Below are 23460 nucleotides of genomic sequence, written 5' to 3'. Positions count from 1 at the left end.
CTGAAACAACTTTTCACAATTCAATCAAAACCTCAATCAAGTCTCAATATGATTTCAAGTTGAATATATGGTTTTGCTACATGCATAGCGAATGCCATTTCACGTTTGCTTGAAATCTCCAAATGCTTGATTATACACCAAACTATATATTACTCATCAATAAATGAACAGACTGAAAGTTTTCTAGTATTAGACTCATTAAAAATTGATCCTGGTGAAGGGAAGCAAATGAATGTAAAGCAGGCTGGAAACTGAACCATTAAGTAAGAAATCAAGCAAAAAATACAAATGTTGCATGTTTATTCATCACAGTTGTTGTTATCACACTGACCCCAATTTGACCCCTTTTATAGTTTAATCAGTGCTCTTTTATAATCACTGCTTAACAGCACCAATTAAATATTAATTTGCAGTTATTAAGCAATTACATGATCACAGAAGCATCCACTCGGGAAATAAGGACACTTGGGCCCAATGTAGATAGTTCTCATTAGCATGCATTAAGTGTCAGATTATAAACTCTTCTGATTCCAAAGGGTGTTTTTGTTCTGATAGTTTTCACTGTGTAATTCTGAAAGCTTACTGATTCATATTTTTTAGTGGAAAAGGGAGCGTCACGGAAAATCTCGCCACCGCAACAGTAGTTTTATAATAGTACACAGGTATGTGACTCAGATGTTCTTGAGGCTGAAAATGACTAAACCTGAAAAAAAACAAAAAACTTTCTTTTGTTCTTATTCTTAAAAACTATTAAGCCTAAGAGTGCTAGAAAAAGAAAAGTATTCATGTTTCCTAAAAAAGTCATGGCAACACATATTTTTACATTACTTTAACTATTTACTGTAATAATTCAAGCAATTTCAAGTTATACAAGATTCAACTAAATGTTTTTAAGTCAGTTTAATCTCAAGTTATCAGCTAATTTATTTACTCTTAAAAAATTAAGGCACCAACTGAACTTTGCCTTTAAAAAGTTAAATAGTCAACAGGTGAATGGGATCATTAATCAAACACAATGGGAAACTAAGGCTGTGTCCAAAATCATCCCTATACTCTAAATAGGCCACTGTTTGAGGGGACACCCATTTGTAGGGGTGTCCAAAAGCATAGTGGACATTATTGAGTGAACTCATTCAATCCCACAATGCACCACAATAACGAGTGTACAATTTATGTACTCTCAACGGCTAGAGAATACCCAATTTTCCAAACTGCTGGTCCAATGTGGGTACAGTGTAATATCATACAGGTATAAATTCATTTTTGATTGATTATAAAAAAATGTAATCAAGGTTTATGCATGCTAGTTCCATGGCAGAGTATGAAGGTAAAAGAGTAGCAAAACTCAAGAGCATGTAGATGTGCTCTTGCTCCCGCCCCCCTTTATCTCTCGCCGTCACTGAGTTTGAAGTGCACATGTTAGTTTTACACCTAATATATCGCGAAAATTTGAAACTGCAGTGACAGATTTGAGAAGTTGCAAGTGCCTAATTGAGGTTGTACTGCGAATGTGAGATTAAATGCAAATATATATTACAAGTTTGTGTCTGTCGCTGTATTTCTGTGAATGGCATTTTACACATTTGTGACTACTTGTCTGCAGCTTCAAATTCAGAATACAGGTTTGTGACTAGTGTCTGCAAGTGCAAATTTCAACATTCAACTTCAGATTTTTATTTGACAGGTTTTCACATTGGAGCTGTGAGTGTAAATGTTCATGTACAAGTATGAATATTTATTGTAAAAGTTCTCAAATTCACATCTCTCGAGTTTTGCTACTGTTTTACCTTCATAGAAGATATTACTACTGGAGATGCCAGTTTGCTAAGTTTCAGATGATTATTTAACGGCAAGCACAAACTATGCAAAAGCCCTTCCGGCGCACTCAGTGTCCGAATTCACTCACTCGTTTTCATTCACTCCTTCAAGTGGACTATATTATTGGAGTAATATAGGGAATAGTGAATGAGGGTATAGGGGACGATTTTGAACACAGCATAGATCAAACTTTGAATGACAGAAATGAACACACTAAACAGAACATAATCCTGACAACATGGTCCAGCCGTGTTGACTTCGCCAATTCCCGTGGAATTTTTTTTTTGTGACTAACCGACTTTGGTCGACTAAGCCTTTTCTCGACGACTATCAGGGGCAACCCTAATTCAAGTATTTTTTTCTACTACATATAGTTGGCAATTTTTATTTTTATGTATACTTTTTATTATAAAAATGTCAGGTTTATGCTTAAAACAAGAATAAGATAAAAGCTATCTGACAAAGCAGTAAGGGAAATTTGCATTTTCTCTGATGTTTTTTAATAATTGATTGATTTTCTAAGCATTTCACTCACGTTTGGCACGGGCCTCCAGCTCTTTCTCCATCAACTCACTCAGGGTGATTTTGGGTGTGGCGTCACTCTGGCCCACCGTATTGATCATCTCCTGCTCTTTCTCATGGTTTACCTCCGCGTAGATGTTAATCCAGGGGATTTTTCTGCACAAGTTTTTGTTAGGAAAAAACAAACAAACATTGTGTTTAAAAGGTGTAGTGTAATTTCTGTGCACCACTAGAGCCACCAAATGGAATTGCAATCTGTTCTGTTTGAGCAGATATTCAGAAATCAAAATCATCTCAAATCAAATTACCAAAACAGACAAATCTGAACAAATATGTTTGATTTTGCGCCCATTTCAGTAGCAAATTGGCATAACACGCATGACAACACAAGGTGAGGGCTGTGCACATGCAAACTTGTTAATCTGCAATATAACAAGTTGTTAAATACTATGTGAGTGCAAGTGCAATCCTTCATTGTATTCCTGAAATAATGATTGCTGAGTATATTTAATAACTTCTGGAGGAGAAGTTGCACAGGCAATCAGAGGTAGAGAGAAGAAAATACATCGTCTTGATAATGCTGTGACAACCTCGAAAAAATTACAGCAATGTATTAGTAATTCCCCCAAATTCCATGGTGTACTTTTCCAACACACAAACCAGACTGTAATGTGTTTGCCATTTTCTGAGCTCACTTTTCATTTTTATGAATTAGAAATGCCCCCCCCCCCCCAGCCCACCTCACCCCATTTTTTCCTCTTCAAATTACTATTAATTTTGTAAGCTAATTGCTTTGTTTTTCCAAGTGTAACATTTCCATAAATATGCTTCCTTTTTAAATTACTTGGGGGGTGAAAAAATATATCCATTATTAATGATTGTTTCAACATTTCCCTCAGTCTTTTCCATTTGAATTATTTTGAGACCAAATAAATTATTCAAAGCATTACAAAACAGTTTTCCAGTAGAGGAACCATGGCTGCATATTAAACAATCCATTGATATTTTCCTGCACTTTCACAGGACGTTTTTTTTTTTTTTTTCAAATGTTTCTATCATATGCAAACTAATAACTGGATCTCACAACTATCATGAGTGAAAATAGCACTGCCTGATGCAAAAGAAAGTCGCTCCTGATACCGTCCCATCAAATCTTGCTTTATCTTTATATATAGATAAACAGAAACGAGAACTATGGTGTGCATGAAAAGAAATGAAGTTCAATTGCTGGAGTCCTGGTAAAAGGAATGTGTCATCATAAAAACTGCTTGCATGGATATACCTCTTAAATTTGTAGATGAGAAATACAGCTAAACCCAAAAACACCACCGACAGAAGCATCAGCATAGCAGAACTGCTGTGTCTTGGGATGGAGTCAACCAGAGGCGCTGCGACAAAGACAAAAACAAGAGTTAATGCACACCGTCTCTTTTATATAAGAAAAAAACAAACTCATATATCTTTCAGATCTTGCTTTATGTGTACAATTCAATTGTTGGGTCACTAAGATTTTTTTAATTTTTCTTTTTAAAGAAGTTATTATTAAGCTAAGCTTTTCTTAAGCTTTGATCAATTAAATTGATCAAAATTGACAGTAAAACTTTTAAATTGTTACTTTTTTATTTCAAATAAATGCTGTTCTTTTCTACTTCCTATTCATCGAAGAATCCTAAAAAATAAATAAATAAATAAATAATATCATGGTTTCCACAAAAATATTAAACACCACAACAGTTTTCGACATTGATAATAATAAGAAATGTTTCTTAGAGCAGAAAACCAGGATATTAGAATGACTTCTGAAGGATCTTTTGACACAGGAATAAATTACATTTTAATGTACATTAAAATAGAAACCAGTTCTTTCAAATTGTAATAATATTTCACAAAATTACTGTTTTTACTGTATTTTTGATCAAATAAATACAGCCTTGGTGAGCATAAGAGACTACTAAGAAATCTTACTGACCCCAAGAATTTTAACGGTAGAGTATATTTTCGAATCTTTTATAACTCTTTTAATATAACTTATTATATATAATTTACTCTATTACTGTGTCTATATATATAATATCACTTTAAATCTGAAGAATGTAATTTTTGTGTAATTATTAAAATTCTTTCTCCTATTCCAGAGAATAATTTGCTTTCAAAGCATTGCTGTGTTTTAGCATCCCAACCCATCAACATTGTCTCAACCAATAGTGTGAGTTTGGGACTGGACTATCTGATGGTTTGACCAGTGGCGGATGGGAATTGATCGAGAAATGAACTCGAAAACAAAACCTCCTGGTGATGCAAGTGGCATAGATACTACACACTTCAGCTTTTAAAAGACCTTTAATATAATTTCAACAGCAAAATATTTGCAAGAGGATTCACTGCTAATCTTGTCAAATAACAATATCGTCTGAACAATATCCGTTTCAGAACAAAATGTACCAGTCTAAAAATGGCACTTCATGCAGATCTAAGACCTTTTATTTCAAGTGAAGTAAAGAACTGAACTTGAATCGCATCTCCTGTGACAATTTCCACAAAACTTCTTCCACTCTCCCAGAGGGACTTCTGCCAATTGTTGGCATCCCTTCAAAATTGTTCATTGGTGCTTTACACCCACTGACTGTATATTTCCCCCATGACTATGCTGTTGAAAGATAGCTCCATGAATCCTCTGACCTTTCCGAAAGAATCTTGAATGCTTTCCAGAACTTTGGCTATGAAAACGAGAAAAGAAATGGGCAAAGGAGGCGGCCAATGTTTTGCTGTAAAAATGGTTAATAGCACAGACCATGAGTCACAGTAAGAGAGCGTTTACTCTCTACTACTCAATGCTGTTATCGCTACAAGAAATTAGTAACCATTATCACATGGCTGGCACACAATAGTAAAGGTATATGTGGCACATGGCGGAGTACAAGATGGAGGATGATGAATATAGTCTAAATTAGAACGAATTCAGTAAAAGCAAACCAGACATCTTTTTATTTGGGATTCTGGTTCCAATTCAAATTATTTATTCATTTGGCCAATGTTTTATCCAAAAATTATAACAGTATTTTTATGTGTGTTTCCTGGGAATCAAACATGTGACTGTTTCTACCACTATAATGAAGGTAATATATTTCTGTCATAATTTCAAGTTCTCTCTCTCATTCATTCTAAGATGTGCAGAACATGCAGACTTCATATTTAAACAGCAGTTTCATAATCACAGATGGCCTCCATATTGCAATTTGAATTTGATTAATTGTACAAGCCTAATTTTTGATTTATGAATCCAATTTGGTGGCATTCTTATACGTTTTAATGACTGGGATTCACAATTCCATCCATGATTTCTACATAACAAAAATCACAGGGCCCTATATTCTTCTAGTTTAGCTATAGGAAGTGATTTCAGTTCATTTGTTACCTGAAATATTCCTTAGTGAATAAACAACACTATATTGAATAATTTTTGCCTGGATTATCATGCTATGACCAATGAGTCACTAATTAAACTGATTTAATGGCAATCATACTGACTTGCAGTTCAGTGAGTAAGTGAGTGAATGAATGATTCAATGAGCTGAACTGAACATTAAGACTTAGATTCTTCATGAGTGATTTTCATGAGTGTTTTGCAACAAGTCCAATCATTAAAAAAAAAAAAATCTTATTCAAAAGCTGGCCCAATAAAACAAAAGACCAGAAAACCTACTTCTATTCAGGGGAGACTTTTTTTCTATGTTGAATGTGAGAAAATCTTGCAAGCCATGATTGCTGGAGAGCAATTATCCAATTATCTTCCATAAGGCTTTCAGCATCACTAGTGGAGTATAAAAGCCCAATCTTTCAACAATTTATAGTGCTGACAAGCTTCTGGTCTCAAAAAAGCAATCAACGAAATTACTCTAGGGAACAGTATATGGCACCCAACAGAAGCTAGAGTGGGAGATCAACTGAAATACTACTAAGGTAATCAAATAAAAGCAGTCGCACACTTCAGTCATCAACTAAATCATGCCGAAACAGCTACAAACAATGTTTTCAACAGTCTGTTACCTAAAGTTAATTGCGTGATGTAAACGATGACCCGGGAGCCAGGTTTCAACTCGAACTCCAGCGAGATCTGATTCAATGCATTGACCAGGATTTCTGATATCTAGGAAAAGAAAACAGCATTCAGAACAGTTATATACAGACTTCAGAAATGCGAGTGCAACTTGCCAGGTTGCTTGCCATTTTGCATGTATGCAGTTGCTAAGGTGTTCTACGGTGGATAAAAAAAAAAAAAAAAAATCTGTGCTGCATGTTCAGTAGTAGATAATAGCCCATATGTGCATCTATAAACAGGATTCTGCACTCTTGTGAGTATCAAATACAGATCCTACTTAGACATTACAGTGGAGATGATGCACAATGTCTAATATCAGATTTTGATAAACTGCAGTGTGACACTCATCCACAAGCAAGCAACTTCAGACTATGCTGCGCTATATCCAGTTTATGTCATGTCATGTCATATTCACTGTGTGTACTCGTATGTAAAATTAGCATTGCCTGATCTTTATTTGAGAATATCTGTATCCCAGTGTACACAGACGTATTATTATTGAGTGCACTGCACTGTTGGTTGGTTTACTTGCTTTTTGTTCATGATTTAAAAAATTCATTGCATTTTAAAATGCACTGAAAATGCATAAATCTGTTTATTTCTAAGATTTATTTTTAAATTGATAAAATTCTCAATTTATTATTATTTAAATTAGTAAATTATTACAAATTATTTTAGAAAATATTATGTAAAACATATAAATGTTACTGCAGAAATTGTTATGCTTGTGTTATTTATTATTGTAAATGTATTAATTTATGTATTAAATTATACTATAGTTATAATGCTTTAAAAATCACTACTAATAAACATTTGTAAACATTCAAAAGTGTATTAAATTTAGAAGTCCCTACTGTAAATGTCCTAGTCATGTAAGCCTAATTAGACACTAGTATTTCTGCTATTATCACAGAGAAAATTTTGCATTTAAGGTGAAAGAAAATAGGTAAAAATGTCACACAATCCCCTTAGGGAATATTTTTGACGCATCGTCTCCTTTATGCGGTGACACTTACTTTCATTGTAGCCCCAGGTAGAAGCTGCTCTTTTATTCTGATAAAGGTCCATCATTCTCAAGCGCATTTCAACCTTGACCATTAATGTGAAACCGTAAAATTTGCATCAGATCACATCTAACCTGCTCCAGATCCTCCTCTGTCCGTTTTCTGCCATCCGATTGGTTCCGAGGAGGAAGCAGGAAGAGTTCCGCAGCAGTCGGAATGCCAGGAAACACGGCCACCAGCAGCTGTTCTTCTGGAACGTCAGCGACCTGGACAAAACAACTCTAATTACATAAGCCTCAATGATTTATATCTTACCGTCTCCTGCATTTATGAGGGTTACATTAATTTTAAACAAGGCTGATGGCTTCCAGTAAATCAGATTTGATGTATACAGAATGAATCCCGGCCAAGAAATTATTAGACACAAGCGGTTATACACACATTGAATTCCTAAAAACCTCAATCAATATCTTTGTCAGAGAGCCACTACAAAAACTCAAAGGTCTAGACGTTATGGGCTGCCGCAAAGCCAATAAAGGGAAACCCACCATGTACTCTCCTAGAGATACTCACTAAAGGCCATTTCCCTCATAAAGAGGAAATTATCCCACCTCAGGTAAATAATCTTTGTTTTATCTGCCACTGCCACGCAGGGCTCAACCGGTTATAAAACAATAGCTCAAGAATAGACAGCCTGAGTATAATTTACAATGAGCAATGTGTCCAGAGCTGAAGCAGTCTTACGAATCAATACTCCGAGTCTAAGTTTGGACTCACCGCTGCAATATTGGAGAAAAAAAAAAAAGCCCTGGGGCTCATTGAAGGATTCAGTCTATGTGCAACTGCTACTGATATTCCTAATGATTAATGCACATCTCCAAACTCCAGCCTTTATTTCTTTCTCGACACGCTAGATTCAACACACACACACCTTCCGTTGGCGAATTAAGGCCTAGAAAGGCAATTAGACAGCAAAGGAGAGACATAACGTTGCAGGGCTCTTAATTACACCCTATAATAGCTTAAGAGTCATTGTTGTAATTAAATCTCTTAATGTCAAAACATTCTCTTCCCAGACCGAAGAACTGTGGAATAACATTAAAAGGCACAGACGCAATAATCCATTATAGTAGAGGGCAAGGTTGTTATTAAAGAGGTTGTTTAGACATCTGTTGCGTTTTCAGTCATTGTAGTCCATCTTTCCCCATTTAAGTCATTTTTTGCTCTAATATTGACTCTCAACCAGAATGCAAATAAAGCTTTACAGGCAAATTTAAACAATTCAACACTTCTGTTTATTTACAACTTGTTCCAGTATTTTTCATTTAGATGTATAGTGCTATTAAAAAGAAATGCATTATTGTCATCTTTACAACAGAGACCATCCATTGTGTAAATGCTTCCTTAGACGTAAAACCATCAATGTGAAAGTCCTTTTTTAGAGCACAGGATTCACAGATAAACAATTTACTGAGAATTATTATATAAATGAACAAATAAGCACAGCATGAGCTGTTTTTCTTTTTGCTGAAGAATGTGCAGACGTGCACTCTGGACATGCTAAGAGTTCATAATAGGTAAATGTGGTGCAAATGGAAATGCAGTTCCTCCACATTCGGAAAATGTCTTCCTGTTACCGGAGAAACTACATTTACATTTGCACCACATATATACTTACCAAATACTATATATACATATACATACACTACAGTTCAAAGGTTTGGGGGTAGACTTTTTAAAATGCTTCTGAAAGTCTCTTTATTTGATCAAAAATACAGTAAAAACAGTAATATTGTGAAATATTATTATAATTTAAAGAAGCCGTTAGAAATTTGAATCTATTTAAAAATGTAATTTATTCCTGTGATAGCAAAGCTGAATTTTCAGCATCATTACTCCAGTTTTCAGTCTGTCGAAAATAATTGGGCTGTTTAATATTTTTATGGAAGCATTTTTTTATTTTATTTTGATTCAGGATTATTTAATAAATAGTGAAGTTAAAAAAAAATCACATTTGATCAATTTATTGCAGAATAAAAGTATTAATGTCTTTAAAATAAATCTTACTGAACCCAGTCTGTTTCCATGGAGACTTTCCATAGACATAAATATTTTCATATGACACACAAACTGTATATTCTAGACTGAAAAAAGTGTTTACATGATTTAATCATGTAAATCGGTCCCACATGAATCAGATAAGTTAAACAAACATAATTTGTTCACGTAATTTCAACATTACGTAATTAAGTCATTTTTAAGAGACCCAATTATCAAAGTGATTGTATAGGTTCCCTGACATAACTAATTAATTTAAATTTAAAATACTTTTGTCACATGACTGAATAATAAGATTGAACTAGCTAGCTAAGAAAATATTAGTTAGCAATAGCACATATTACCATGCTACGTGCTAAGCATTACTCCTTGAGTAAAGCAGAAATAACATGCACTGTACCAGTCTGCAGCCAAAGCAAATGTTCCACTCTTTTCCACAATGGAGATTCAAACAGTTCTAATAATTCCAACATAATTGAACATTAAACACTGTTAAACACTATTAAGTCTCCCCCTTTTCTCGTCAAGCTCAAAAACACATAAAATAACACTTAATTGCAACATTTTGACTCTCCTCATTAAGAGCCAATCAAAGCATGCTGGGAATTACAGTTTCAGCTAAAATTATTTTCAAGTGCTTGATTGGTTCACAATCACTCTAAATAATTTAATATAGTCGATTGCACATGTTAGAGAATTACATTAATTGAAAGCACAAAGAAATCAAGTTTAGAAGAGAAACACAGTTTTGTTGCGTAGATAGCAAATAATATGATGGAGTAAACTGGACAAAATGTTTTCAGTGTATCCCCTGTTAACGTTTGTAATACGTGTGTGATTTTGGGAGAGCGATACTTGGGTATGTTATGTGTTGTGTACTTGCTCTCTTCTTTCTCTCTTCTTTCTCTCTCTCCCTTTGGCAGGCTGCTAACTGGGATCCAGCTGAGTGAACGTCACAGGGATCCCAAACATAATGGACTCATTGCATTGAGCTTCGTGACACACTTCTGTTTTGAAATACAACTACGGTAATTTATTTTTTTCACGGTTCTGTATCTACGATTCACGTCTTTTCAACGTGCTGTAGTCACCTAGTTGACTAAACGCCACCCAAAATGAGTATCTATCTATTAGGGGTGGTGAAAAAAATCGATTATTGATTAATCGCGAGTATGTTATGGACGAGTATGAATCGATTATTAAATTTTCAAAAATCGATTTTTTATTAAAAAAAATAATAATAATTTGGATGCCACGATTACGTAATCGTTCAAAGCCGCGATAAAAAAAAAAAAAAAAATCCACTCTGCGTGCATTTAGAGCATGTCATGTTATGAGAGGCGAATCACAACTACTTCAGAAAACCCAGCACAATATAGGAACTACCAGGCAGTGACGTATGTGTACGCTGAAATAAAAAGTATTTCACCTCAGAAAAACGGACGTTCCTGTCCTGTCAGCCGTTATACTGTACTCTTCAATTGCACGCGCAAATGCGGAGGGGCGCGCCGTGTATCGCTTCACTGTATAGTGCAACGGAAACTACGAGCATGCAACGTTGTTACGTTGTAAATTAGTAGGTCATGAAATAAAAGTAAAATACTAATAAATCACGTTACTGGTACGTCGTGTGTTAGCTGAGAAGGATTTGCATGCAGGTATGATTTTCATTCTATTCACCAGGAGCAGTTACCATGTTTCATTAACAGTTCTTGTTAGTATTGTGTATTCACCATGGTAACTGTCATTTCAATATTAACCCCAAAATGCCACTTTATTTTCACTTTGTGTTATTTTTTATATTTGTAAAATACTGTGGTGGCTCATACCAACATTGTATTAACAAAAGCTAGTTTGGGACTGCCATTTAATATCTTTAGCTGAACACCTTGTCTTTCTAGAAGAAAATTGTCCAGTTTCTACAGTATGTTGGTTCTGATCTACTTCCTAAAGGAAATAAGCCTTTCATTTATTTGTTATTGTTTAGTTCAACTTGATGAGTCACAACACAATGTGATGTATTCATTTCTGTGTTCTACAGAACATAATCTACATACAAATAATTCTGAAGTTATAACTACACGACACAGAAAGTGCTTTGAGTTGTTACTCAATAAAAGAGTTAAGTAATTCAGCAGCTGACTTTTTTTAATACTGCAATCACTTTGTAGTGTATTTTCGTTTACTGTTGTGAACTGGAAAATCAATAATCGCTAATCGAGAATCGTTAATAATCGAAAATCGACTGTAATCGAATCGGGACTTCAATAATCGTAATCAAATCGAATCGGGAAATCAGACAGATTAACCACCCCTACTATCTATCCATCCATCCATCCATCCATCCATCCATCCATCCATCCATCCATCAATGTGTATGTATATATATATAATTTTTACACTTTCTTTTTTTTCACAAAAGGACTCACTTTTAAATGCAATTGCAATGAATGAGGTCTGAGGCTATTAAGCTTTCGTCATCTCTGGATGCAAAACATTGTGAAGTAAAACTGTGTTTTCATGATTGATCGTTGATGTCACAAGTGCTCAGGGATCCCTAGTGCAATGGGAGTCACACTTGCATCATTTCCTATTGTCTCCATTACATCAGTGAATGTGGAGAAAAGCCTAAAATAATAAAGACAACTTATCATTGTTGCTTCTTTCAGTATCAAAGTGTTTGTGATGCAAGTCCTGTGTTGACTGAGGCACTGGCTCTGCATTTAACCCCTCTATTCTCATCTCCTCAGGCTGTTAGAGCGCTATCGCCCCGGTGCACCAGAACAGACAGCCGCTCCACTCACCTCGCATGCCCACTGCCTCAAACAGCCATCTTAAATGGACCTTGACTTTGATTATGTCTGAGCCTCGCTCTCCCTCTCTTTTTAATACACTGAGCTATTTATCATCGGCAGTATGGATAAAGTGTATCTGCTTCCTCTAGGGCACTACGGGGTGTGTTTTATATGCGAGAGGATAAATGAAAGGAACGAGGAAAAGTGAGTCTCTTTACCATGAGAGCTCAATATTAAGCCATCAGGCTTTGAACTTGATGCTGAAACAAAGGGGGGAAAAGTTGGAAGAGGACGGTTTTACTTCTGGAGAATTCTGGGTAAAGCCATTTGAGGCCAGGAACCCAGACTGGCAGATAATGAGAGAGAAAGAGCGCATGTGGAAGACGGAGGTGCGTGTTACGAGCATATGTGAGATCAGTAACCTCTTTGTGCTGAGCTATTCTGACCTTGTTCTCTGGCAGATTCCAAGGCTCTGTTCTGTATGAGGGAGTTTAGATTTAATTGAGATATTTAGGGATTGCTTTTGTGCATGTCTGAAATAGAGAGACAATATGAAAGGCTTGATAAGAACAGTTTTTTTTTTTAACTGTAACAATATTTCGACAGTCTTTTTAATCAAATACATAAAATAACTCTATCAAAAGCATTTAAAGAAAATCTCACTGTCAGCAAACTTTTTGTGTAACATTACAAAAAATAAAACACAAATCATTAACAGATTAACCCCTCATCCCCCCACCCCAACAATCTTCCCAAAGTTACATCTTATACCGTAAACATTTACAACTTTAACTATCGAGAACAGTATAAACAACATCCCAAACCTATATAGCATACCCATATTAAAAGGGCTGGGATTCACTGCTACTTGGAAGGACATTGATATTGAGCTGAGACGGTCCCAGGGTTGGACTGACAGCTCAGGTACATGTGTCTGTGCACTGAGACGGTGTAGTGTTAATGCATCGACCAGCAGTGGGTTCAATCTCTCTGTCAGCACTGAGAGTCCCAAGAGCTCAAAACAGTGCCGTTGTCCACACACACACACCAGAGGGACTGTCAGAACAGCAAGCCTTTACACCACCCAAACACTTCCCTAGTAGACAATGAATTACTCCCGCTGAGTGCCGTTTGCTGGCTAGTTCACAAGAGCATTAATGCAAATCGGTTTACGCCGTCTACAAAATATGTGCTGAACACAATTCGCTTGACCTTGTGGGTCAGTTCTGAGTGCTAGGTGAGTACTAGATATAGCCTACTTTACTACTGCTTCACTCCACCACTGTGAGCTAGACATCTGAATTGGCTCTTCAAAATGTTCTTGTCTACATGTCTATTTTGGATATATGCCCTGTTATAAGTTCTGCCATGATTAGGAATGGGAAAATTGCACACAAACCTCTCCTTAAAATGAAGTTTAATTCACAGCCTGCTTTCTGCGGGCAGTAATGTTGTAACGTTAATTGCACCAGGAAAATAGGTGCTGAGTTTTGATATCTATAATAAGCCTAATTTACATATAAAGGACTTGTGTTTGTGCTGAAATGGAAGACAATGGCTTAATTAAAATACAGTGCAGTGCTATTTTAGTGCATTTAGCACCTGGTAAAGTAAGCTGTGGGTGGTTAGCAAATAAGATGCAGGATTTGGGGATGAAATACAGCTAATGTGGTGCAAGTGTTTAGTGAATACGCCCTACTGTGTGATGAGGAACTCATTTCCTCCTGAGAGTCAGAGAGAGAGATTTTTCATATCTAAAATATGCAACCAAAATATTTGTTTTTCTTGTTTTAAGCATAAATTAAGGAAAACATGGTCAAAATCAATTTGCCAGTGAGGTAAGAAAAATAAATGTAATTAAGTTGGTCTTGTTGCTAGGCTGATTGTTTTCCCTTTTATATAAATAACATAATATAATGAATTGAATAAAAGATTGTTTCAAATGTAAACAGAGAGATTAAAACACTGCAAAACATAATCAGTATTTTGAGAAAATATCTAAATTTATGCCACCAATAGTTTTTTTAAGCATAAATTCAAAGAAAATATGTCAAAAACCAATTTGCCAATGAGGTAAGAAAAATACATTTAATTAAATGTAATCTTGTTGCTAAGCTGATTTCTTTATTTGATGTAATAGAATGTTTAATCAAAAAAAAAAAAAAAATTTAAAAAACAATTTAATAAATTAGAATTTAAAATGTAAATAGAAAGACATTAAACCACATCAAAATGTATGGAAGCCCGTTTCCGCCATAGTTGAGTAAAAAATATAATTCTGTAAGTCATAATAATGAGAAACTTTCTCATAATTATGACTTAGTATCTCATTATATTGAGAAAGTTTCTCGTAATAATGAGAAACCTTCTCATAATTATGACTTAACATCTCATAATAATGAGAAACTTTCTCATAATAATGACTTAACATCTCATAATAATGAGAAACTTTCTCATAATAATGACTTAACATCTTGTAATAATGAGAAACTCATTAACTTTAAAGTTAATGATTAAAGTTTAAGATTAAAGTTTCTCATTATTATGCGAAAGTTTCTCATTATTTTGAGATGTTAAGTCATTATTATGAGAACATTTCTCATTATTATGAGATACTAAGTCATTATTATGAGAAACTTTCTCAATATAATGAGATACTAAGTCACAATTGTGAGAAAGTTTCTAATTATTATGACTTAAAGAATCTTTTTTTTTTTACTCAACCGTGGCGGAAACGGGCTTCCATAAGAAATGTCATTTTCTAAATTAGTATTTCTTTTTTTGTTTTCCAGTGAAAATAACCAACCAAATAGGATTTTTAAAGCATATACAACAAAAATATAGATTTAATAATATATTTAATTTACTATTTCTTTTTATATATATATATATAGTGTGTGTATATATATATATATATATATATATATATATATATATAGTGTGTATATATATATATATATATATATATATATATATATATATATATATATATATATATATAGTGTGTATATTAAATAATAAAGAATTAAATAATTTAACTCAAATCAATGAGATCAATGTGATTCTGACCATCTGCCATTGCATTATCCTTTCTAAGGATGCTTACTTATTGTGCCCAAAAACACAAATTTATTTGTTTTTCAGTGAAAGAGAACACAGAAGAGCAAGTTAAGTGAAAAGGACAAAAAAGACAACAAGAAATATTTGACCAGGATCTCTGGGAGCTACAGGGATGACAGCGAGAGACAAGACGGGGAGAATAAATTCCCACTCACCTGAAGAACAGCCTTCTTAATGACCCGGCCCACATCCTGTCTCCACTCTGGGATGTCGGGGTTGGCCTCGTCCAGATTAGGAGAGAAAGATAAAAGAAGCGATTTGAAGAATTCTGTCACAGAGGGAGAGAGAAGCAGACGCAGACAGACCCTTAATTCTTTCTCTCATAAGATGCCCAACACCTTCTATCTGCTGTGATTTGTTCCAGATGATTTAGTCGAGCTGTAGCAGAGTTATCATTACTGACAGGTATGGAAAGGTTAGCGCTGATCACAAAAATGATTACAGTCTATTTGGCAGTTGCCAGAAGGGAGGTTTATGAAAAGCCTGCAGTGTCAAGAGACAATTTCCTGTAATTCTGAACACTCAGAAAGCAATGATATCAGGGTTGTTAAGCGCGTCTAACATATATATATATATATATATATATATATATATATATATATATATATATATATATATATATATATATATATTTTTTTTTTTTATCTCATCTAACATAAAAGTTAGTGTTTATATAAAATATTATACACTACACACACACACACACACATATACTTTTCAAATATATATATATATATATATATATACACACACACACACACACACATATTTACATAAACAAACATTTATGTTAGATGCAATTAATTTTTTTGACGCCACTAAAAAAGATCATATATATAATTATTATGACCATAGGGAAAAATAAATAAAATTAAGATCCCCTGTGGTGAAAATCAAGTTTTTTATATTGGCTATGTGTCTAAATATGCCATTTTGGTGATCAAAGATGAGTTTTAAGGATAAAATTATTAACTACAGGGGGACTTTAAACAATGATTAAACATACATAAACCTATATATGTATATCATTATGTATATCGTTGATTAGATTTATGAACACAACTGTGGGACAATTTTAAATTCAGAAAAATTTATAATTCCACAAAATACATATTGAAATGTTTGTTTATTTCACGCATTTTTTAGGATTATTAAAAATACAATAATTTAGTTTTTCTTTTTTAATAATGCATTTTTATAGTTTAAGACAAAGTCTGGGTTTGGGATTGGAGTAAAACAATAACATAAACGCAAAAAGGCATTTGAAATGTAGCAAATAAATGATGAAAGGCATAGTGAAAAATTTCCAAGACAGTGTTATATGTAAAAGAGAGAAGAAAAGTAGTGTCCCTACACCTGTGTGAATGTGAACACCTACCTTGTATGGCAATGGTTCTGGTGTCCTGCAGTATTGAGTCCCCTGAAGAGACCTGAACAGTCACGGTGATCATGCCCTCTCTGCTGAACGTGTGGGAAATACTGCTGTCCAACGTAATTATTGGCTAGCGACACAAATGTAGTGGATACAAAACAAAAACAATCAATACTCAATGTAGAAGAGAAATCACATTTTTTTATATATGTACGCTCTATGACTTCCTTAAAAAGCAAACCCTTTTAAAACAAATAGTGCCAACAGCTTAATTGATGTTTCAGGGCGAACGAGCATAAACTAAAGAATGCATCTAAATACCAAAAAAAAAACAAAAAAAAAACGACAGGAACAAGAACCACATTATTAACGGTTCATTGCTCCTGTTCTGTTTATCTTCCAACGTAAAATGTCTCGGAGGCCCTTTGCCCAACAAAGCGAGGCAGAAAATCTGTAATTAGGGGCTGGTTGTACCTCAGTGTTGTTCCCCAGCCACCAGAAATAGGTGAGCGTTCTGAAATGAGAAGGCCAGACCACTGCCGTCAGGTTCACCTCCTTATTCTTAATGACCACATATGGAGCCAACAGCTGAATATGTTCCACAGGGCCTGAAACACACAAACACACACACTGACTCAATACAAGAACAGCGAACATATTTTGGAAAATCAACTCGCCGGTGCCTTGAATAACTAGTCGACTATTTGGTCTTGTATAATTAGACCGCTTTCGGCTTCACCTGACCCAAATTGGACGCTGTTCAAACAGAGCTAGACGGAGTGCAAAGAAACAGGAACAGAACGCAGGGGTCTCGAGACCTGTTTTTAAAAGTTTTGGTATCAAGTATTTTTAACTTGGCACAGCATTTTAGAAACGCAACACTCGCAGTGGGACGCTCAAAAAAACAGCGCCAAGGAGTTAGTCAGCATGCGGATGTCTCTAGCGGGGGCGTTTTAAGCAGGATGAATTTCAACTTTTCCAAGAGAGTTTTATTGGGATAACTGTCTAACACCTAAAGCACAGAACGCTAACTGAAGCAAAAGTGCTAAAAAATGACAAAAAAAGGCTATATGGACAATAATCGACCTTTTCGACCCATTCCTTGTTAGTTCGCAGTCATGAAGAAACATGAAACAAAAATCCTTACTTTGATTTCTGTCATCCTTTACTCAAATATATCTGTATTGTTTACCCTTCCCCATGTGCATATTTTTGCTTGTAGCTCAATAGCCTTTTTTTTGTTTTGCTATTAAATATTCTGTTCACATCAGGAAATAAAAGTTGGACCTAATGCTCTCATCTGATCACAAGTGGCCACCTCCTGTTTGTTTGTGAAAAGCGCAGATAAAGCTGTAATTAAGCACCGCAGTCGACTACACCTGCAGAGTTGGAGGACACATGCAGATTTTGGCAGAGCAACTGTACAAAAGACAACCTACCGAGTGTATTGTACGCATTTTTTGTTTAAAGGGATTGTTCACCTAAACATTTAATTTCTGTTATCATTTTCTCACCCTCGCGTTGGTTCAAAGCTGTATGAGATTCTTTCTTCTGTTGAACACAAAAGAAGATATTTTGAAGAATATTGGTAACCAGACAGTTTCCTACTATGGAAAGTCAATGGGGTCCATCAACTGTGTTTGGTTAACCATATTCTTTAAAATAACTTCTTTTGTGTTCAGCAGAAGAAAGAAATTCATACAGGATTGGAACAAATTGAGGGTGAGTAAACGATGACAACATTTTCCTTTTTAAGTGAACTATCCCTTTAAAATATGTTTATTCAAAGTCTGCATACCAGTCTTCTGCCACTTTATTGCCTGTGGCACTACCAATTGTTTCTGTATAAATGTGCTTTATTATTTAACAGAATAGACAAGACAGTCTTTAAAGCTACAATATGCAATAATTTTTTTCCGCTAGAGGGCGCTACATTCCAAACAACAACAACGGCGTAGCTTGATGACGATGTGAAGGAGCATGGAATGATGGGAACTGTTGTTTTAAATTCCACCGTGGATGTAAATCAGTCAGACGGGAATCAAAAAATCATGTTCATGCATGGGGTAAAGTTCTATTTTTATAAATGTTGCGTTTAATGACATGATTTTTGTGGCGAAGGGGCGTGGTTCAGCGCGGTCTGTAACGGGAGAGAGAGAGAGAGAAACGAGACGAGCGGGACGCAAGTAGGTCAAGTGCAAATGACGAACACCTGTCTTATTGCTGTATTATTGGCGTGGAGAGACCGCTTATAAGCCGCGCTGGAACGAGAGAGAGACTGGAGAGAAAATTGGACGCAGAGAAAGAAAACCGGTGGATCCGAGCTCTCATTTTTGAACTGTTTTGTGCGTCGCGGTTGCCACGGTGAATGCGCATTGTGAGCGACTTTTTTTTTTTTTCAGTCACTCCAATCCCTGTCTTCTTCCTTCCTGACTCTTGAACCTTATCACACTTTTATTTCCTTAAAATGAATTAACAACAATAAAAATAAGGTTTAATACTACATTGGTTATCATAGATGTTACTGTACGTCGAATTCATTGTTGTGATAACGCTGCGCAATTTTGCGTGTTCTAAACAAAAGTACATTCGAACATACCCACATCATTTTCCAAAATACTGATTAATCTTTATGTATAACACATGCTATATTTATTTACATTGCCATAAACACCAGATAAACAATGTCAATAAACTAACGTTAAACACAAATCTAAAGCAATAATACTTTACTTACATAAACATAACTGAATGCTACATGTGGAAAATATAAAATTAAGCATGCTTTGTCGACAGAACCAGCTGCAATCGGTAAAGAATAATTGTGTTCATAACGACAGCACGAAACAAGCTAATGTTTGTTGCTTGATAGACGCTACAACTACAACTTCCGCATTTGTCCAGGACTCCACGCAGTACGAGCGGAAACCGAGGGTAACGCGGATATGACGCAATTGACTGGCGACTCCCAGCTCCCGCCCTGTTTCCTTGGTTAGAATCGCAATTTTCTCACGATTTAAAAATAGTTGGAAACATTTGGGATATTGTAAGTAATCAACTTAACAAAATATATAACACTGGCCTTGAGATGTTGGGATATTTTAATGCAAAATTCTTACATATTGTACCTTTAAGTATTTTTTGCTAGCTAAAAAGGGTAGAACATTGGTTAATAAATGGGTAAATTAGATTGATAAAGCTTTTTATAAAAAAAAATGTTATCAGAGATGGTCTAAATCAATCTCTTCTAAGTCTAAATCTATTAAAAAATATATAAACATCCTTAAACCATGAAGCAATAATGGCGATAGATAGATTTTTTTGCAATTAACATACAATTGTGTGTCAGAAAACTACATTCAGTTCACACTAAAGTATATTATTTTTTTTAAAGTATGTTAAAGTATACCGTTTTATTTCCAGGGTGAATCTAGCCAAATTCACTGAAATTTAGTGACTTTGCCAATGAGGCAGGAAAAATAAACCCAAATTAAAAGTCCATTCTCTGACAAACAAGTCTTACTTTTCTTTTTCTTTTTTCTCCATGAAATGACATTTAGAAAGGCAAAAATGCTATAATTATATAACGTTCCCTCATAAAATGTTAACTTTTGGTACCTCGGCAAAATGGAGAAGGTAATATAATGCGATTGAAATGACATCCCATCATCCTGCAGAATAAAAATAAACCCTGAAGTAGGCAGTCGTGTTGTGTGTATGTGTGAAACCTACACGTCACATGCAGGTAGAGGGATGAGGTGTCGAACCCGAGGCTGTTCTCCGCCAGCGCTGTTACTCTGAAGATCCCAGCACTGCGGTACACATGCCTGATGCCCTCCTGCGTCCAGCTCAGGTTAGAGTAGGACACCGCCGTCCCGTCCCCAAAGTCCAGCTGAATGTTCGTCCTCATGGAGTCGCCCTAAAACAACACACGGAGCCAAGTCAAATTATTACAACAACTCTTTAGCACACTTTCCTTAATGATGGTGTCTGGCAGCTGCGACCAAAAACAGCTGCGGGTAACGTCACCATTCTGCTTACACAGACACTGTCCCATCTGTTTTCAGACACAAAGCATTGTTTTCAGCACCTGAGTTCATTCCTGCTTTAACTCTGCCTTATATATGAAATGAAGTGTATGAAATCAGAGACAGGAGCCGCTTATTTACCGAGAAAACAGTCATTGTATCAAATGAATTACCTCTCAGCATGCATTTCAAATTACTTTTGATATGTAATATATATTTGATACTTTATATTGTGTTTGTTTTGCATACAGTGAAATCTCAGATATCCTAACGGGTCAAATGCAATCCACCGCAATCATAATTACTGTTTATGAGAAGATATTGCACATGGAATATAAGCGTAAATGTGGCTTGTACGGCTGTGAGTGAGTCTGCTGTCAAGTGGGAAAACATGAATTCTTACTATTTATTCCAATCCAAAAAGGCATAACACTCTGCCATATGTACACCTTTAACTAAATAATACAATAAGATTTATACAAAATTAATATATCATACTTTATTCTGCGACAAAGCGGAGACTGTTTAACGTTATGGTAAAATAAAACCCATTTGTTGGCTTAATGGTGACAGTTTTCCTGCATCTAGCACATCAGATTACTGAAAGTCAAAAGTGACAAGTGTTTTTCATTTTTTCTAACACCAGTGTTACATAAAGAGTAAAAAAGACAATATGTCTGACTTTGTCTGAGCATGTTTGAGTCAGATATTAAAGGGATAGTTCACCCAAAAATTCTGTTATCTTTTACGTGTATGGGTAATCAATCAGTTGATGGGCCCCATTGACTTCCATTGTATTTTCAAGTCAATGGGGTCCATTAACCCTTTAAGGTTAGCAGAACCTTTTAACTTTAACTAGTTCAGTCATGTTCAGTCATCTTGGATAGTTTGTAAAACATTTCATTATTGTAAATAGAAAGTAGGTTTAGTCTTGGCTATGGTTTCTGCTATTAGACCCCCCGCAGCAGATCTAGACAGGTGGTTCTGGGGAGGTGGAGGGGTAGAATGAGAATTTGCATAGCGCGCATTCGTTTGGATATGTTGTGGTTATATTGAGAAATCGTGATGCGTGGAATTGATTGGCTGGGAACATTACACTGAACAAACTAATCGGAGTTTCATGGCTGTACTATTCATTCATATTAAAAGATTAATTAAATTAATATGAACAGATGTAAAATGTCATTATATATTTGTAAGTCTATTTTCAGGCATGTGATCAGCTAAGTACAAAAAAGAAGGCACATATTTATTTTTTTTTGGTCCCCATTCATTATCACTATCACTATCACTAATAATATTTGAAAATGCAGTCATTTTTTTCACCTCTCAGATTTACGCAACTCAAAGAGTCACATTCAGGTTGGAAAAAATGGAAAATTCATATCCCTGACTGAATAAAAGGCCATCTATCAATCCACAGATATCGGATCTTATAAGCCTTGCATTTCTTCTGACACTTGAAAGGCCTCTGGTGCAACTCCTGAAACATCTGCACCAAAATCAACCGTTAGCACTAGTTATGCATATGAAACTGCTTAACCAGCCAGTTAAAAACATTAAACATCTAGAAAAGAAAGAGGAGCAGGACGTTGAGATGAGCCCATGCCTTGAACCATTCTAGATTATTGGTGTCCCGTGCCATGAGAGAAGGAACGCTTAAACGCACGCATGTGTGTGCAATATTCCCAAATCCGTGCTTACGCTTCCCCAAATCCCTCTCCTTTCTCTCTCTCCACCGTTAGCACATTGTACGCTAATGCTATTGGGATATTAATTTGTAACACTGCATTAGCAGCACATGAAGGAAAGAGGGTGTTTATGCCCTGCATAATGACAAATCCAAAGCTGGCTGCTTTATTCCTGTCTGTTTTGCTTTTAGGCACTGCTGACTGTGAGAAGTGGCCCGCCTCTGTGCGTTTCTGCGGAAGCATGTGCACCGGGTCGCTTTTAAGACTTTCCACGCCACTTTGTGCAGAAAATCAAAACTACACTGTGGGAGGAGAAAGGAAAACATGACTGAGAGGAGGAAGAGTTTGTGTAAATAATGATGGTAAGGACACAGTTTGTGCTGAGATCATGTCCAGACAGTCAATTTTAAGGGAAATGCACCCAGCAGCTATTTCCAACTGATTCACAGCACCAATGAATGAATGAATGAATGAATGAATCAATCAATCATTTCCTTAAAGGGATGGTTCAGAGTAATTTCAACCTAGGGTCCTTTGCACCATGACCTTGACCCAAACACCCACCCAGAAGCCTTTTTTCCCTTGGTCGAACATTATTAAACTTAGAGCTTATTTAGAGATATCAGCCGAATGGCTTAGTGCAGGTGCTAATGGATCCAAAGTTGTATCTCGTAAATTACCCCACTAATAATGCCCAGAATGGTACCAAACTTCTACAGTAGTACAAATAGGTTCTGCACTCATAAAATAAGGCATTGGAAAGTTTGTAAGTAAATCAGGAGTATATTTAAATAATACTTGCCTGATGGCTTATGCTACCCGGACGTCAAGGTCACTGAAAAGCCCGTAAAAGTCCTTTGCAAAACTCACAAGTGTAAGGGAAAAGCTGGTGAATTTAACACTACAAAGAAATTATTTTTTTCCGAAGTGTTGACAACTTAGTGTTAACTAAT

General features: G+C 35.5%; 1 protein-coding gene across 1 annotated transcript in view; it reads right to left on the bottom strand.

Moving 5' to 3' along the window:
• sorcs3a (sortilin related VPS10 domain containing receptor 3a) overlaps positions 1–23460 on the bottom strand; it is a gene marked incomplete at its 5' end in the record, with an annotated part of 250852 nt that overhangs the window by 1676 nt on the left and 225716 nt on the right. Inside the window, 8 exons of the mRNA XM_081360716.1 lie at positions 2354–2496; positions 3623–3728; positions 6388–6487; positions 7578–7709; positions 15572–15684; positions 16795–16918; positions 17263–17396; positions 20521–20707. Coding sequence (XP_081216842.1) covers positions 2354–2496; positions 3623–3728; positions 6388–6487; positions 7578–7709; positions 15572–15684; positions 16795–16918; positions 17263–17396; positions 20521–20707 — 1039 coding nt within the window. The remainder of the gene's footprint in view (positions 1–2353; positions 2497–3622; positions 3729–6387; positions 6488–7577; positions 7710–15571; positions 15685–16794; positions 16919–17262; positions 17397–20520; positions 20708–23460) is intronic.

Source organism: Scardinius erythrophthalmus (assembly GCF_964197995.2).
Source record: "Scardinius erythrophthalmus genome assembly, chromosome: 3".
Lineage (NCBI taxonomy): Eukaryota > Metazoa > Chordata > Actinopteri > Cypriniformes > Leuciscidae > Scardinius > Scardinius erythrophthalmus.
Note: the sequence above shows the minus strand (reverse complement) of the source record. Positions and strands in the feature narration are given on the sequence as shown.